The sequence below is a fragment of the Gossypium arboreum genome, chromosome 5 (assembly GCF_025698485.1).
Source record: "Gossypium arboreum isolate Shixiya-1 chromosome 5, ASM2569848v2, whole genome shotgun sequence".
Taxonomy (NCBI): Eukaryota; Viridiplantae; Streptophyta; class Magnoliopsida; order Malvales; family Malvaceae; genus Gossypium; species Gossypium arboreum.
Window position 1 is genome coordinate 19,648,728 of NC_069074.1, and position 19,126 is coordinate 19,667,853.

General features: G+C 34.8%; 1 protein-coding gene across 1 annotated transcript; it reads right to left on the reverse strand.

Moving 5' to 3' along the window:
* Positions 1-299: 299 nt before the first annotated feature.
* LOC108451025 (uncharacterized) lies at positions 300-18,033 on the reverse strand. The gene is given in 28 exon segments (XM_053027493.1): positions 300-962; positions 1,204-1,307; positions 1,427-1,510; positions 1,616-1,663; positions 2,144-2,215; positions 2,294-2,374; positions 2,602-2,697; positions 3,478-3,552; positions 3,765-3,812; positions 3,916-3,999; positions 4,106-4,216; positions 5,473-5,535; positions 5,630-5,791; positions 6,206-6,352; positions 6,465-6,511; positions 6,678-6,924; positions 7,008-7,121; positions 7,805-7,873; positions 8,910-8,987; positions 9,019-9,480; positions 9,593-10,192; positions 10,316-10,444; positions 10,766-10,940; positions 15,327-15,489; positions 15,606-15,705; positions 16,401-16,493; positions 16,855-17,014; positions 17,539-18,033. Coding segments are annotated over 28 exon segments (3,930 nt in total). The 5' UTR covers positions 17,745-18,033; the 3' UTR covers positions 300-850.
* Between the last annotated feature and the right edge of the window lie 1,093 nt (positions 18,034-19,126).

Genomic DNA, 19,126 nt, shown 5'->3' on the forward strand with positions numbered 1-19,126 from the left:
GAAATTAGAACAACAGAGGGATGGGGGGGACAAGAGGCTGAGATTTCTTTAAAAAAAATAAATAGAGAAGTCAGAAAAGTAGAGAAATAGTGATGAAAAAGCACGAGTCATTTATTTACTACAATACGATATTTACCAGCCGTTGTCTTTTGAGTCCAAGAAACACAAAGTAGATATCAGCTACAAATTTATAGCAACTTTAGCCCACAGCGTTGGACCTAAGACAAGTTTCATGTCAATCTCAAATTTTAGCAGTGGACAATAGATACTACAGAGGCACACAAAATGCACATACCCGATTAATTTGATGTCCATGCTGCATTCGGAAAATCTTGACATGAAGCAAACATATAATTGCTCAAATTCTTTTGTTTTTTCATGTGTAATTTAGATACGGACTTTAATTGGTTAAATTTTAAACCGTATTAAAAGTTTAGGGTCGAGTCATTTGATATGTTTACATTGATTTTTCCTTCAAAATCGAAGGATTCCCTTTCGCCAAAACGAGGGAACCATTGATAAGCTAATGCGCACCTAATCTAACTGGCGTTCAGATGTGCCGGAAAAATTAGCAGTAAGTTGGTTCTCAAATGTAAAGGGCGCTATGGTACACCCTTTGAAGGAGCTTGGAGGGAAGAAACAGACCACCTCTTGAATGGTGACCCCTTGCTGTTTCATGAGCAACTGGTTGTCGTGTTATCTCATACTGATTTCAAGCAATGGTCATATTAGAGGTTCGGTCATATGTTCCTCAGTGAATCAAACCTTGCATGGGGAGTTGCTCAGATCTGCATAGTGCTCGAGGTGCTGCAGCCGGTCAATTTCTTAAAATCTCAACATCTAGAAGTTATCACGCCAGAGTTGCTACCTGGGCTGAAGAAGTATCTGAAGGATGCAAGGTTGATACATGCGGTTGCTGCATATGGGACTCATTTGCAAGATGAAGAACAGCTAGTGTTGATCTGCCAAAATGTATATACAAAGAGATATGAGAAATTATATGCACCGTATGTACCAAAAAAAGAAAGATGCTTATAGTAAACGTCAAAAACTTTTAAAAGCTAGAAATGTATGCAACAATGTCCGAGTAATAACTTGTTTTAAAATCTTGATTGAACCAAGAAGAGAAAAAGAATAGGAACCAGTATTACATTATCTTCTTTTCAAGTTTTTGGTTCTCAACTAGAATAAGATGAACTGCACCTAGGCAGTGAACCCTTTCTAGTTGGTTGGTTTTTATAAGCAGCCAGAGAACTTCTGAGACTACCATATTTATTCAGTGCACTTTCAAGTTGTGGAGGCGGCAACTGCAAACGCCAAACAGGAAAAGAACAGTGTAAACGTAAACATAATAACAAAGAACCACAGCTTCTTCATATGCACTTGGGAAATGGGGAATTCATATGCAGTGGATCCTGTAGTTTACCTGTAACAAAACAGGAAAAGAATGTGGTTGTGTCTGAGCCACACATTTCAAGAACCCAACCCACAACTTTGGCATTCTCCAGACCTACACTCAACAAGCAGACAGAATATTAGTTGACCCCTGGCAAGGTTAAACAGCATGGGTGTTCATATTTCTAAAGCTTACAAAGCAAATGATGGGTTGAGTCACTGACCTGTTTACTCACAATTTGGATAGGATTTCCATGACAAAATCAACCTGGATACACAATATATGACTCAGAAAATTATTTGGTCAATCTTTGCATTATGTGATTTCATTCATATGCTGATAGAAGCCATAAAGAATCAAGCATGGCAGTAGCTCCTGGTTTACAAAAGAAAATCTATTCAACAAAACCTTAAAATATTCACATAGGAACAAGAAATGAAACCATATTACAATAAACACAAATGACTTGATCATGCACTCGTACTTTGTTTTGGAGTTGAGAATCTAAAATAGGCTCAGCAGTAGTTTGTCGCAAATGATTCAATAAACATATGAAAACACCATTTAGATATGGTTTTTGATCAGGTCAAGAAGGTCAAACTCACACAGACTCCTTGAACAAAAAACAAAAAAAAAAAAACCTCGCCAACTACAAAAACAATCTGAATCTGCCATTCGAGTTTTTTCCAGGAAGTCTACATGATTTAGAACCAAAGTGTAAATGAAATGAACAATATTAAGACTTACCATGGTAGGAAAAGCATCAATTGCCTGTATAACTGTTCTCATGAAAAGTAAAGGAAGAGGGATCTGATCAACCTGAATTCCATTAAGGAAAACATTACTACAAATGTAAAAGCATGGTATCAACCCCAGATACATAGTGCAGACACATACCATCTGATTCAAGGCCTTAGCTAAGACCTGCAGCGTAAAAACTGTTCTCTGCTCGAAACAAGCTGAGCAAGCATCCGTTATCTGGAAAATTTTTAACAGAGAACAATATATAAATATCAACTATGGTAACAATGTGTGATAAATACAACCATTTATAAATCCTCAAAATGAACAATACTTTGAAGGGTTTACAGGTCCAAAGTTCTATTTCTCCCTATTTGGTTAAGTATTAAATTAATCTCTTGTAAGTATGGAGCATATAATATCATATATAAAATCAGTCGATCAGGAGGGAAATAAAAATTTACCTTCTTGAGTGGAAGGCCACCTTTTTCAGGGATGATGTCATGGATGGCAACTAAAGCTTTGGCAGGGGTCAAAGCAGGACCAATGTGAGCTGAACCCTATAAGAACCAAGAGCCAAAGGAAAACCTCAAATTACAATGTACTAATCAACATATTAACTCTGAGCAATTGCTTGCAAAATATCCATAAAGAAAGACTCAACTTGATTGCTACTTTTACTAGTTCTTTTGCTTGCGATACCAAATGAATGTGTATACTAATATGTGGACATAGTGCAACAAATATTGCTGAACTTAAATTAAAACTAATATACAGATAGGTTCTCTTTAACGCACATTTATCGTGTTTCACTTTAATCATTTGTTTACTCTTATAACCAAATACAATGCGATTTTCTCTTTTCTTTTTGTAAAACTTGAGAAAGAAAATGGTAAATACAAAAACCCAGTAGAGAAAGAGCAATCACAAGGGGCATTGGCCTAAACTTTGAAAGTAAGTTCACTTCCCCAAGAAGAACAAAACTAAAACAAGCATTAGAGTTGCACATAAAGGTCCAGCTTCATGAAAGAAAGTGGACAATATTGTTTCCAGCTGATGTTTTATCAACCCAAATAATTATTAAGATCCTATAAACATAACTTAGTGAAGAAAAAAGATGCTAAAATTACTATCTTCAAGATTTGTTGATCCCAAACCTGCCCTGGTTCTTCCTTCAGAATGATAAAACAATGTAGAAATGTGCAGTCATTTGTGGAAGTACATAAATATGCAGACCTGATGTCTCCTGACAATTCATACCTAGGAGCTGAAAATGACTGGAATATGTTATCATACTCCAACCAAAGAAGAAATTGCAAAATTGTATCATTCACATGTACCTGTAATATGTGAGCAAGCGCAAGCTGGAATTTCTCCAATGGAAGGTCCACACGCCGAGGGAAAATAGGTAACACCTGATAAAAGTTAATGAATACAGCCAACTTGAATAATGTTACTTTTGCAAGAAAATTAAGTTATTTAGCAGATAGTACAAGCCATTTCATGGATGTGCAATGTGAAATCACATCAGCACCACCAGTCTTTATATTTCAAATGCATTGAACATACAATCATGCTAAGTAAATAAGCAAAGGAAGAAAAAAGAAACGGAAAATTCTAAACAAACCTCATTTTTGGAAAGAGAAGATAAAATTGGAATAAGGATGGTGGCATCCTGCAAGTAATCAGTCACAAAGGTTCATATGGCAGAAAAAAGATCATAATAGACTGCAAAAGGAAAAAAAACATAGGAGCCGTAAGTGTTAGGGAAAAAAAACCTTCAGCTTAGTTTCATACAAATACTTCACAGTAGCTACTAAATCAGGAGAAGGAATTGTTTCTTGAGTCAGTATTTGCAGCACCTTACCAGGAAACAGAACTGCTATCAGTGTTATTCAACAATAAACAGACAAAATAAACTTCTAATGTAAACTAGATTTTCAAAATGGAAATGGAACTGGAGCCTACCAATGTCAAAAGATTTTCACTTCCTTGTGGTGGGTCAGATATTATTTGGAGTAACTGAGAACAAGACTGACCTAAGGCTCTAATTACAATAGGGATATGACGATGAAACACCTGCATCAGCAGCAAATAGAATACAAATCAAGAAACCAGTAACAGTTTATGATTAAATGAAGTAACAAATAGGTTGCAATAGAGGTTCATTTATTCAGCCAGAAGTAATTTTCTTGATCAAGAAAGGATCACATTTCTAAGAAAGTTTAAATAGAGCAGGTGGCCAATCCAGCATCTGGCAGAATCTTAAGTTTTCTCATGTAACTACACAATATCTACAGTTCAGAATAAAAGCCAGTCACTGATTCTCGTGACATTCCAGACTAGTTTTCAGAGAAAAGATAATGACATATCCAGCCTACAGTTTCACTCGAATGGGATTCTATTCAACATGGAGGTAAGTTGACTTCAGCCAAGGACCACGAACATTGAACTTCAAGGTAGCTAGACCTAATTCAACTCAGTCCTGATTTACAACCAAGAAGTCAACTTAAAAAGAATACTTGTTAGACAGCAGACAAACCAAGACCATGGTTTACTTTCAATGAGATCAAACCACCTTGGATTTAGAACTTAATCTTACCTACAAGCACTTTAATCTCACATTTGTATAAGACACACTCCAGGACCAAACTCAAATTTTCAAATCAATCCAACTGCTGCAAGCTCAGAAAAATCCAATGTAAAAATTACTAGAGGCCAGGAAATTACTAGAACTATGGGGCCTTTAATTAAATTGAAAAATTAAGTGCTGGACTTTGGAAGTGTTGTATTTATATTACAATCCTGTAAGTAAAAATTAAGTATCAAAATATAACCATATTATTAACAGTAAATCTTTAATTTTGAAAATTATTCATTTCATAATTTTAATCTTATTAATAGAATATTTCTCATATTTTGTAAAAGAAAGAAAGAGATAATATATGTCAAAATCAAGTAAAATAAAATGAAAAAGCATTTTCCACAATAAGTGATAAGTAGCTCTCTGGCTAATTATCCTATTCAACACTAGTTTGTTGAAAATTTTGTATTATGTAAAATTTAATATGAGCTACCAATCACGTTGAAAAATATAATGTTGAAAATTTCAAAGATTACCAAACATACCCTAAGTCACATACAAACTATGTCACTTTCAGGAAACATATGCTACGCTATTACTTTCACTGAGCCTATAAAAAGTTATAAACCGTGCACTATGAAGCTACATCAACATGTCACACACCAGAAAACAGATTACAAGGACAAACGGCATGGTCTAATTTGGTAGTAATAATTATATAATGGGTAATATAAAAACATAAAAGAGATACCTGCTTTACAGTTTTTGGTGCTCGCCCATAAACATCAAATAAGAATTGAAGAAGACTAGGCTTCTGAAACCAAAAAGAAAAAGAAAAAAGACCATTAACCTTAAGACACATGCCACAAATAAGCATTAAAAGACAGTAATAGTCAAGAGAGGCAAACCTTCGTGCATAAAGAAAAAACCAGAGAAATGAGTCTTTGAGCTTCAGCAAATGACACTACTGAAGCACTATTAGTTGTCGACTCTGCAATCATGGAGTCAATTCCGGAAACTCTGGGCTCTTGAAATTGGCTGCCAGTAGTGGATGTGTATCCACTTCTCACCTGAGAAGAATTTTGGGCAAGAAAATTCAAATTTGAAACAAATTTAATACTAGCAAAAGGTCTAGATTTTTATGAAGCAGGACATGCAGAAATGTGTAGGTTGTGTAACTTGGTGATATATGCTATAAATAATGGTTTACGTTCTCAGGGCAAGGCTTGCAAAAAAGAACCCACAAAATAGAAGTTGACCGCATAACACAAAAAGTGTATGAAATTTTTAAACATACACAAAATACCTTGTGAATAAACAACAGAAATAGCTAATAAATTATGCACCAAACACCAAAAAGATACTAATCCAACTTTATCTCACATCCTATGATGGTGAAATTTATAAAAGACACCGATTAAGTGTTGAAATTCAGCACACTTGGAAAAGCAAACAAGAAGGAGCTTATAGAATTTCTCCCTAACCTCCATTTCACCTCTTTCATCAGCGGACCCAGAATGCAAAAACTCTGCACCTGCAGCATGCCGATCGACAGCAGAGAGCAACATATTTGTTGCAAATTGCTCAATTTCTCCAGATATGTAGTCCAGCTGATAAAGTTTGTTTGCTACCTGTGCAGTATAAACATAGAAAATTGAGAAAGGACGGATTTTTGCTTGAGCAGAAATCTTGAAACACTAGTTAGCAGAAACACAGGACATTGTAAAGGGGCAAGTTCTATACCAGCTGGATGGCTTTACCTCGAATGTCATCTTGAGAATTAACAGCAGATTGCCATGGGGGAACAGGTAACAAAGATAAGAAAACAATAAAAAGAGGAAAGTCATGCATAAAAACAAGAGAGAGGGCAAAATGAATTCTATGATGCTTCACCAGTTCATGTAGAAAAATATAGCCCAGAAATCAGAAAGATTATTGTCATGCAAGTGTTTACAACCTTCAATGCTTTACTTAAGCAGGCTTGCCGATTATTTGGACGACCCAAAATTAAACTCCACACTACACCAAGGCCCTGCATCACACGCTCAGCATCACGAGTCTCTTTCCGAGTAGCATCAAACACATTAAAGCAGCAGAGATCATCTAATAGTTTCAAGGCAGAGTCAGGAAGGAATGGAACTTCACCAAGAAGTCTGCTGAATGACTTATCTGAGGCTGGAAAAGTATCCAGCAAGTATTTGGCCTGCAGAAAATTAAATTAGATAAAAATATTACTCTGAAGGATAAAAATTATTACTAGGCCGATTCACTTCAATAAGAGCTTACCACTGCCAGGAGAAATTTTTCATAAATAACACCAGAATACGAAGAGGTATCATCTGCATTTGAAACTGTGAAAGAATACAGATGGTAGAGAATGTGCAACACAATCTTGTGACCCTAACAAGCAGCAGAATTTAAGATAACATTAAAAATGTTTGAAAGGGAGGATCCAATATGCAAAAATCAGAATATAATATAAGTTCAGAATCGATTGGACCCCACAAGCTGATCCAACCAAGACAAACAGCCTAGAACCATTGTGAATATCAAAACAACAATCCATGAAATTTTGTACTAAACATGGATAACATCCAATATAGCAGGCACTGAGATCCATTAAGGGAATTTTTGAAATGAAAAAGAAAACTGCTTGCATACATTCCTTCTAGACCAACAAGTAAACAAGAAAAAACGAAGAATCAAGATTCAACCATACTGTATGGCACAAAAACTGCAAAGACAATTAAACAATCAACAAGAAGCAGCCATCAGGTCAGAATAAAAGTACAATGAGAACATTGTAAAATTAATCCAAAGCAAATTATCTGGACAAACAAGATACTGTCTGCCACTGGTTGCCACACACTATAGAGTAATAACACCAAATCGATCAAATGACATAAATTGGGAGATGAACAGAGCTACCAGCTTAGAAAATGTCTGTGTGTCAAGAGAGAGACAGAGAGATTTCTAGCTATTATAACACCTGCTAGAACTTCAAAAATGGAAGAAGAAAACAAATGGAAGATATAGGCAAAGACTGAAAGCAGAAAAGAAGTAACAAATTACAACTTGAATGCCTTTTGTTGTTGGTAATCCACAACAATTTGTTTTCCCAACATGACAACAACTTCTTCATCAGCATAAATCTGAAAAGAAACCACGTGATTTTGCATGTCACTTCAGATAGGCACTTAATAAAACATGTATTGAATGCTATTGTCTAAGTATCTGAAATTGTGAAATCATCCATCAAGATTCTAGATGTTATTGATAGACATAGTTATGCAACTCAGAAAGTTTCCAAGAGCACAACTTGCACAAGATATGAGCATAATCACAATTAGTCAAGACTGGGGCAAAGGAATATCAATTTGGATATGGGGGAAAAGAAGGATTCTAACACATCCAAAAAAGAGAACATTACTTCAGGATATCTCAGAAAGGAAACTAAGACTCAATTTGGGACAAATGTGTACCCATTTAGAAGGCTTTTCATCCATGAAGTGATAAAACTAATTTTTTCAGGTTACCCAGAAATGGATTCATCCGCATTTCCCATCACAACCTAATCAAATCCAACCCATTTTCCCATCATAACATCAGAATCCCTTGTTTTCTTAAATATATGCAAATGAAAACATACCAGTAATTTGCTCCAAAAAGAGTAACACAGGCAGATTTGCCCCAATCCTGCCTTGTGTTTATAGTTGGCAACCAACAGTGAAGCATGTTTTCAAACCGCTTAGATGGAAAGGCTTCTACTATAAAACCTGTCATCGGCCTATTGGCCTTTGAAGCAGACTGCTATTCTCTCAGAATCTCTGGCATGTAATCTACTTTAACATTTTTATCTGTCTTGCTCTAAGCAAGGTGGTTCTCTCTCTTCTCAAGTATTAGATGGTGATGAAGGTACATGTTTAAGGCCCATAACTCAAGCAGGTGAAGCTCAGAACAAAAGTTATGCCTTTACTTATAAAAATATAAATATATTACGATAATCTGCCCCTTACCCCCCATACATTATGCAGTATATAAGTTTCATCCTGACGTCAAGAAAGAATTAAACTCTACATTTATTTAGCAGAGGCATAATAAACATGCAATCATAAGTTAGAGAAGAGCGTAGGATAAAGAGCAGAAAACAGTCAGAAGAGAGAGAAATCTGAAAATATAGCCTCTTGCCTGACCAACCAATCGACCAAGTAATGCCATATGTGTTTGGCGACATTCTGACCAATGAAGATGCAAGTATGATTCAGCGATCAGTTAGCTCAACATATAGTGGTAGCACAGGTAAATCCCGACCAGTCTCATCCAAAGAAGATATGGTTGTAGAAGCCAGATAGTTTTCTTCAGACTCTGGAAAAGATGACGCATCAATCTCATGTTTCGCTTCAGCATCTACCTTCATCTCAGCTGCATTTTCATCAACCATACCAGGAGGAGAAAGTGCACAATTGGAAGAAGTATTGACCTCTAGAATGGGAACAATGTCTTCATTAACACTCAGAACATCCCCTTCAGGAGCTGGCTGCTTAATAGCAGAAACTGATGGACCTTCAATTACCTTATCATAGCTTTGGACGTTAGATGTCAAATGCACAGGAAGATTTTCAACAACTGGAACTGAAAGAGGCTTGATAGAAATAGAGCCATCAAACTCAGCCATAGCAGTGCCAGTGTCCTCCAAAACTGGTAAAGATGACACTCCAACGGATACAGCAGCCTGTCGTGGATCTAGGCGACGAGGGTCCTGAAAAAGTTAGGGTTAACTTCCATTTGATAAAAAGAAATTATGTATCTTTTATCAGGGAAAGGTTAACATAGTTTGAAAATAAACAAATGGTGGCAGACAAAGTGGTTACCCTTCTCGGGTCACGTTTGGTTTCAGCAGCAATATTGACAATAGATATATCAGATATTGATGAACTAGTTGTAGCAGCTGAAGTAGAGGGCAATTGTGCTACGGGAGCATCTAAAGAATTTGTTGGACCAGGAGGCTGCACAGCTTGAGTCACACTATTTACATAATCTGTTTGTTTAGTTATAAGCAAAGTCCCAAAGCTTGTTAATGGAGGAGGACTTTTAGGAAAGTGGCTCATATTTGTGATGACAATATCAGCCAGCAGATCAGAATGAATTTTTGAAATAAGAATTTCAAGAGATTCAGCACCTCTTTCTCTTTCTCCTTCAGCTAGTAAAGCACCAGCCATTGAGATCATTTGCCCAACAGCAGTTAAATTACCATCCGAAAGAGGAAAACTAGGCGATTGTCCATTCACAGAAGCAAAATCCTGCCCAGAATCATTTATTTGAGCATGTGGTATTGGGTGGGAATTGGAACCAGAGTGAATACACTTGGAGACCATCTCAAAACCATTTGTTAGTTCTTCATTATCCTGAGGCATAAATCTTTTCTTTGACACATCCCCTACAACATATGGTTGGCGAGATGATTGATCATCCTGACAAAAAAAAATATATATTTACCATGAGAAACTGGTAAAAGCTATCAGGTACTAATTCTTACCGACTGACAGAAACTTATAACTGCTATATGCTAAAACAGCTTTGTGAAAGATCATTACCCTGCTTGACCGAGTTTCCCGTGAAGCACGCTCACTATTTTTTATCATCTTTTCAACCTGTCTGATGACTTGATCAGCAGCATCCCCAGCATTCATCGCTCTTAAAGCTCTAAGCAATCTCTCTCTTGACTGATCATAAAAAATAATACCCAACTTGTCAGGTACATGAGCAGTGAACAGCCTTACGGGCCTCAGTATCTTTTTGTCATTCAACAACCTAGGAGTTGTCAAATCAACCTTTGAAGTACATATTTCCATGACATATAAAAAGAGGATAACGAAGATTATTATAAAATCTGAATTATTAGAAACCAGTGATATCTGGCTGCCAATTCTATCAATTCTTACAGATTCATATAATATAAATAACAGATAAGATAGATACTAAAAGAAGAAATCATTAGCTCCTTTAATTGGTGTCAGTGTCGTCCAAAAATTCTAAAATATTACCTCTACAATTGCTGGATAAGTACACCTCAGGAATCCCAAAAATGCAGTTCTCAAGGAAAACTGAATGCTGACATAATGACATCCTCTTAAAGTCTCACAGTTTGGATTAAAATCAAGCAGTGCAGATAGAACAGTGCCATAATGGAGGGGTCTCTTCCTTGCTATGGCAGCAAGACTGTCGAACAAAAAGGGAATTAATTATAGAGAAGAAACAGTAATGGAAGCTCTAGCAGTGAAAAAATAATACAAGTTCCCAAAACCAAACAAATACAAGAAAGCGAAACTAATTGCTGAGATCTATGTTAATTTTTGAGACCTCTTGTTAGTTGTCACAATGAAGTGCAACTGTCCTAGGAGCCACAATTAGAACCAGAATCCCCTTTATTAGTGACAGCTTTTAGGAAGAATGTAAACAGATGTAACCAAGCCTAAAGGGAACCAGAAAAGCAATCGTACAGTGTTAAGAAAATTAGAAAACTGAAGTAACACGTCTAACTCAGTTGAAAACAAGATAACTAGAAAAAGACTTAACCAAAAGCCTTCATGACAAAGACAAGAAAAAAACATTGGTTTAACCATCCATTATTGACATAAATCTCTGTTTCAATCACTAGTCTTCACCCAAGAGAACCTTTCCTTAAATCAACTACTCATTTCAATGCTTATGTCCAAGATTTGCAAATTCGCTCCACTAAACCACTGGAACAAAACCAAGCTTATGGATCAAGCTAATCTTTGACATTCATCCGTATTACATCAGCAGGTAGCAAGCATCATTTTAGAATTTTATTTGAAATGTCATGAACGAACTAATTTTTGGCAATAAATCTTAACTCCTCAGCAGGATATTCAGGAATAAAAGGTAGAAACAGAGTATAAAGCTGGTGACAGTAAATACTTGACTGTGGTGTGCTTACCAACAAAGCACACTGAGCAATACCGTAATACTTAATTCAACAAACGTATAATATTATTACTATAAACAAACTTCTCTTTCAGACTACTTTTTAATTTGAACATTAAACAATTCAATATTTAGAACTTCACCATATCTCATGATCCATAGATAACCAATCTCTTCAAACTTACAACAGTCAATTTAAAATCCAAAATTCTAGATCTCTGACATGCATTGGAATGAAGAAACCATCCCCAATACTATCACCAGCAAAGAGCATGCAACAACCAAACACCATTATGCTCCCAACAGCTCTTAATAGTTGATTGTCAAAATCATTGTCAAAATCATTACAATCTCTATCATCCTGTTAATCCAAGTGCTTCCACATGAGATACCCTCTTTCATAATAGGTTTCAAGAATAATGGATTTACAAAGTTAAGCCATTTTAGTTTTTTCTATATATTTTTCTAGGTTCTCAACCAGAGATGTCAAGCAATAATTCAAAATTGGACATGCTCCGATAGGCAGGATACAACTTTATGAATAAAAGTTCAATCACCATTATTGAAGGAATTGCCCTAAATTGTCACTATTACCCTAAAACTCAACAGATGAAGGAATTGCAATCCAGTTAAAAATTAGGGGGAGAAAAAATTGGAAAATGATAAATCCTACTAGCAACAATGGAAGCAAATAACTCAAGTTTTCATGGATATTAGATTCCAACCTCACTGAAAACTAGAGGAAATCAACCTGTAGCTGCAATATGCAGTTACGCATCACTATATCAGCAGGCATGCAGTGAACCGTATCATCTGCTGCCTCAAGGGAATCACACACACACACACACACACACGAATATAAATATTACTAAGAAATCAGAAAAACTTTATGTTTTACTCTTGAGTTCCCAATAATAAGGTGCCTCAATGAATGCAACCACGGAAACCTTGAAGAAATAACATTTAACTTACTACCAAACCAAGTCCATATAGACACAACTATGCATGTCTACCAACCACACCTGTTCTATATATCATACAAATACACAGAAGAATTCAGCACACATTAAGGCCAACAAACATATGCAACATCACATAAATAAGAATCTTAAAAAAGCTTCTACCAAAAGTAGCACTCAAAGTTCTTCATGGTTCTGAGCACTGTAAAAAATCTGAAGATATTTCTATGTTCAAACTGCAATAAGGTGCCTTCAAGAAATTTTCAAGTTCATGCACCAGGTATATCAGAAATATAATTACATATCATGCAGAAAAGCAAAATCACAATATTTCCAATGAATTTGATTCCAAAACATTTGACAGATTTCAATAAATTGTACCTTTGCAATATGATATTTTCTAACATTTGAATTAAAGCTTAGTATATTCTACTTCTAAACAACAATATTTACGCTAACAAAGTTTCTTGGACCATTTCAAAGCTTGTTTGTTCTTTGATAATTCTGGAGAGTTGAGTGCTCCAAAATATTCAATACCCCAACTTCCCAGCTGCGTATTCCATCATGTAAAAAATTAGGATCTCAATTTCAATGAAGATGTTATCCTTTAAGAAAACACTGTCCGTACTTTTCACATAACCTCAACCATTTATGCACAGTGCAACCTGCAAACTTAACTGCACTTGCGTCTCGCAATAGGAGTGCATGCCAAACAAATAATTTGTATACTGGTGAAAACAAGCCCAAAAGTACACACCATGCCATCAAACAAAATTTTGAATAATTTTCTAAAGAAGTTTGCAAGTGACAAGATTTAGGAACTTTGAAATTCTGAAATCCCTTACAGTTCTCTTTGTTTCTGGCCAAAAAAAAAAAAAAACACTCTGGGTAGTTTTGATGATAATAGTTCAGAAGCAATAATGAGCGATATAAAGGAAAGAAAAAGTTTCTAAGATAATATCTCAGAGGGAACTAGGTAGTTTTGATGATAATGGTACAAAAAATGATTATGATGCCCTCTCCCTTTTGAAAAATAACAAACCCCCTTACAATGCCAACCTAAAAAAGTGAACATTTGAAAACAAAGAAGAAAAGAAGAAAATCTTGAGCTTTTTGTTAATGTTCATTCGAAATGCTTAAAATACCACTCCATATAATAACTTAGGGCCACCATGCAACAAGCAAAATCCTTGCACACAATCAAAATGCTTGCCTTCATGCACATAGGAAGTAGTTGAGGCATGACATTGACAGGAAGTGTCACTGGTTAAACTGGGAAAACAAAATGTTTTGCATCCTACCACATTCATGCCTGTACATTACAACTTAATTCAAAGACCAGGGTCCAAAGACAGCCAATCAATTACCTACCAAGAGAAGTAAAACAAGAAACAGGCATTTACGCCAATATCTAATAGCTGAAGAGCTTGCAAATGTACTCTGAGTCTTACTGTCGACCACAAAACCAACAAACATAGCATGATGAAGAGAATGCAGCATCACAAGGGTAAGTATAAAGAAAACTAGAAGTCACAAAATGGAAAATGGAAGATTTAGCAGGATAATCCCCAGTTAAAAAATAATTTTGATTATTAAATTACTTAATGTGCATCAACTGTTGTAAAATAACCAATACATTTTAAAGTATCTTGAACATTTTCAGCTGTACAAATATACAGCAGATACCGAAATAATAATATGATCTCCTAGTAGTTTACTGCGTTGCCTGATCACCAAGTTTCTCAGCACAATTTGACTGACCATTATATCCGTCTATTAACAATTCCTATCATTGGCCAATGGTGCTCCGTAGTACACATAATTGTGCAATGTTGTCTAGGCCTGTAGCTCCCAGTATCTGAACCAGCAATGCAGCAGCATCCAAGGCCATTAACTCCTCAAAACAGAGTCGGACAGCATGCCGAAATTGTATCAAAAACAAGCTGTTGAATGTGTGCTATAACCTGCTTCCAATCTTCAGCACCTTCCAAAACTTTTAAAGATAGTAAAGCAGAGGGAAAATGCTAAATGCAGTGTAGTCCTCGTATGTATAGAAGTTAATATTAAAGATCAGATATGGACAATAAATGCAATTAATAAGTTTGCATATGCAAAAGCAGAAATAGCATGACAAGACAGTCACCTTCTAGCTTTAATGTAAGTACTCTTCTGATCTGACAGGGTATTATATCCTATTGGATTCAAAAGATACAAATAAAAGGAAAACACGATGAAGTTTGGAATAAAGAGAGTTGATACCAATGCTAAATCTCAGCACTAAAATCAATGGAAACAGCAAAAAAAACTTAGAGTTGATACCAATGCTTATCAAGTACAAAACAAATGGAACAGTTTTTCTTTTCCAATTCCATTCAAAATTTTATACATCTTAACCTATGAAACTAAAAAAACAAAAAATAATTACCAATAAATTGGGCAAATTGGGGGCAAGGGTGTTAAACTTATCCAAGATTTTACCCCGACAAATTAGCAACTAATCAAGTTTGGATTCTTCACGAATTTGGGAATCTCCACAGAAACATTTTTCTTTAAGCAATTAAACCCCAACTTCCCAGATTTTATCAAAAACTTAAAAAAACAAAACAAAACTTCTCTCTCTCCTTTTTTTTGGGAGGGTAAAGGCTCATAAACTGCAGAACAAATAAAAACAATTGACTACTGGTGGCAGAAAACTCACCAATTGACAATGGTAATTGTCACAGAGACAGGGAGACTACTGGCTGATTGCAACATGCCCAATAAAATGAAAAGAGTCCTGTTTGCATCCGATGTTAGTGCAACTGGATCCAAGATAGGATGACCACCACTTAGCCATGATACATTAAAAGTCTGTCTACTTCCTCTTGTAGCTAGAGAAACATATAAAGATATAAGTCACCAATGAAGCCAGCCACTAGAATATATTATTATGGAAGTCCTAGAGAACTTTGGGCCCTTGACAATAGGAAGGCAATACCTTCAAGAAAATTTGCAGAATCAACATTGTCTGATGTAAAAAGCAAGACATACGTCTCCAAAAATTTCAGAGACAGCAACTTCGCCCCAAGAGGACCAGGCTACAGATTTAAATCAAAGAAACATCAATTATACATGATTAGCAAATGGAGAACATAAAGTCCTAAAACTATAAAATTAAATAATCCACAATAGACGGGAGTTACAACAGTGAGGGGAAAGAACAAAAATGAAAGTGAAAACAACAATTATATTTCAGCACATGAGCATATAAAAACCATCAAACAAATACCACAAAGGTATTTTTCCAACAAATCATTGAAAAAAATTTATTAGTAGGATTTTTAGGTTTGCAACGAATTAAGATTTCAACTATGTTAGGTCACTCATTTTGGACACCACTTGATCAAAAATTTTAGTTGGAACCTGCCAAGCATGTTAAGCAATAAACACCTACTTAATGCATTCATCCATCAATAATGTTTTAAATAAAATGTCATCTGATTAAATTAACAATATTATTTAAATATATTTCATTTTATTCCATTTTTGGTATCTCTTGTTAGGTGTGAAGTCTTTGCTCAAACATCTACTTTTTTTTAAAAAAAATTCAACCAAAATCTATTTAGCATATAAATATTTTCAACAAAGAAACAAGTTTGCCTAGAGTTAATTCGGTAGTAACTTTCTGTTTATCAACAGCTTTTAACTAGTTCATAATATTACAACGCGGTCAACCATTGAAAATCAGCCCACACTTGTTTAGAATTTGGAAAGCCCAGTCAATAAGTCATACCTCCATTGCAGTGGAAAACACACCGTCCTTGAACCTAACCATCCATATCCATAGTTCTTCGAGACATTGGTCAACTTTACCATTCTGCTGAAACTATAAGTTCCCAGGAAAAAAAGGAAAGGATTTACATGTAGGTAAGAAAGGCAGATAGTTTGACAGATGAATCAAATAAAGAAATACAACAAACGCAAATAAAGGATAATGTCATCATTTATGTTTTGGAGTTGTTGAGATTATGAATTAAAAGAAACCGGCACTAAGTGGTTACTGTTATGCACTCAGGAAAAAAGTACCCAGAAACATCTTCAATAATTCAAAACAAATATGCTCAAAATCACAAATTGTACATAGAGACATAAAATATTCTTGAAATTGGGAAAAGAACTCATAATATATATACAAATGCATCTGACTAAGTTAGGACTACGTATTTACGTATAAAAGGACAAACAACCTGTAATGCCATTTCTTCCAAGACGCAGCAGAAGAAATTCCTTCCACTAACGATAGATTGTTTCACAACATCAGAGTCAACATCCCTCAAAAACGCTACCAGCACAAGTACTAGTAAAGAAGAATGTTCTATTGCTTTCAATGCAATATCTTCAATAATCCTGCCAACAATTGACAGAAAATAGCATGAAATTCCACCTATAAAATAGAAACCTAGCAACAAAAAATTAGACGAGAAAGCAACGCGCAATCCTTTAATTGTAAAATTTTTAATAGTGAAAAAAAGTGTCAGTTTTAATAAATTCAAAATACACGAAAACCTGCAAATTTGCAGCTCATGAATCAACCTAGTCGCGAAACCAAGAAAAGAAGCAGTTAAGGATGCATTGGCGCGATTTTTAAAAATAAAACAAAATCGTAAACAATTAACACAGAATTAGGGCTGATTAGGATTAGAAACTCACTCGACGAGAAACTTTCTAACGAGGCTGTGATAGTGAAAAAAAGTGTCAGTTTTAATAAATTCAAAATACACGAAAACCTGCAAATTTGCAGCTCATGAATCAACCTAGTCGCGAAACCAAGAAAAGAAGCAGTTAAGGATGCATTGGCGCGATTTTTAAAAATAAAACAAAATCGTAAACAATTAACACAGAATTAGGGCTGATTAGGATTAGAAACTCACTCGACGAGAAACTTTCTAACGAGGCTGTGAGGGGAACCCTGTAGGTCAGTGAGGTAAGGGAAGAGATCGGCAGCGGAGGAAGGAAAGAGTGACGAAAAAATATCTTTGGCCTGTTTGAGAGATGAAAGCCTCACCGCCAAATCGGCGTGGTTGTTAGCGGCGATGAGTAGAGAGAAGGCTTGGTCTCTAGAATCTGCAATGGCCATCGCTTCGGCTTCCCCTGAAGACTTTTGATGGGTTTTTGGGATGTAACCGTTGGAAGGTTAAGGTTTTGAACTGTGAGGGGTTTGGAGTAGAGGGAGCATTGATATGGGATGTGAGCAAGAGATTGAAGAGGATGTTTCTATTTTTTCTTTTTCTTTTTAAAGAAATTGTGGTTTTTCTGGGGGGAAAACGTAAATCGGAATCGCGGGAGAGTGAGGTCGAGATATCGTTTTAAGGGGATAGGATCAATGTGTGGGCTTCCTTAACTGGGCTTCTTCTTTAACAACATGATTCACTAACATGCACTCTTGGTAAATTGTGCCTTTTCAATGAAAGTTATTGAATAAAAAGTAGGGTTATTTGCATTAAATATCCCCAAACTATGATCTTTATTTTATTTAGTCTCTAAACTTTAAATTATTTTAATTATATCTTAAATTATCGATGTTATATCAATTAGCTTCTTTCATTAATAAAATAATTAATTTAACTGTTAAATGACATTAAATAATATGTAGCTAAATTTAAAATAAAAATTTTAAAGAATAGAACTTTATCACATAACTTTTAAAAGTAAAAACTAAAAATAAAATATACTTAAAAATAAAGAATGAACAATAAAACTTTTGTAAAAGCTTTAAGATTCTGAATTAATATTTTTAAAACAAAAACTTTTTACAATATTCATTTTTCTTAAATTTTTCATTTTAAATTATATCATATAAAATCTTATTTGTCATTTAATAGTTAAATTAATAATTTTAATAATGGAATGACCTAATTGATATAATCTCGATAATTTAAGGACGTAATTAGAATGATTTGAAGTTTAGAGATCAATCTAACATGAGGGTCATAAATTAGAGATGTTTGGTGATGTTTGATGCAATTAACCCTAAAAAGTATATTAAGATGTAGAAATATTCAAGACAATTAGTGATATGAAAACCTATGTGAATTTGGATATTTGTAGATATTTAATTAGTTGGTGAATTTGGATATTGTGGATTTTGATATTTTAATTATTATCCGCAATGATTTTTGAGTAGATATGGATAATTAATCTTGAATATCCATTATTTGGATCTAGTCTCTTATTTTACGAATATGGATATGGGTTCTAATATTGTATATCCAGATCCACTTATAATGGATTAAGATAAATGAATCAATTACATTTGGAAAATTTTATTTAAAAATATATTTATGTTCTCTAAATACATATATTCAACAATTAGATATTCGTTGAATACTTTAATTAATTTAGATTAGGATAGTAATATTAGGAGTTAATGATATAATAAATGAATTGATTTTTAAAATAGATTTACCAAATTCAAATTTTACAAAATTACAAATATCCGAATTCAAGATCATCCCTAAA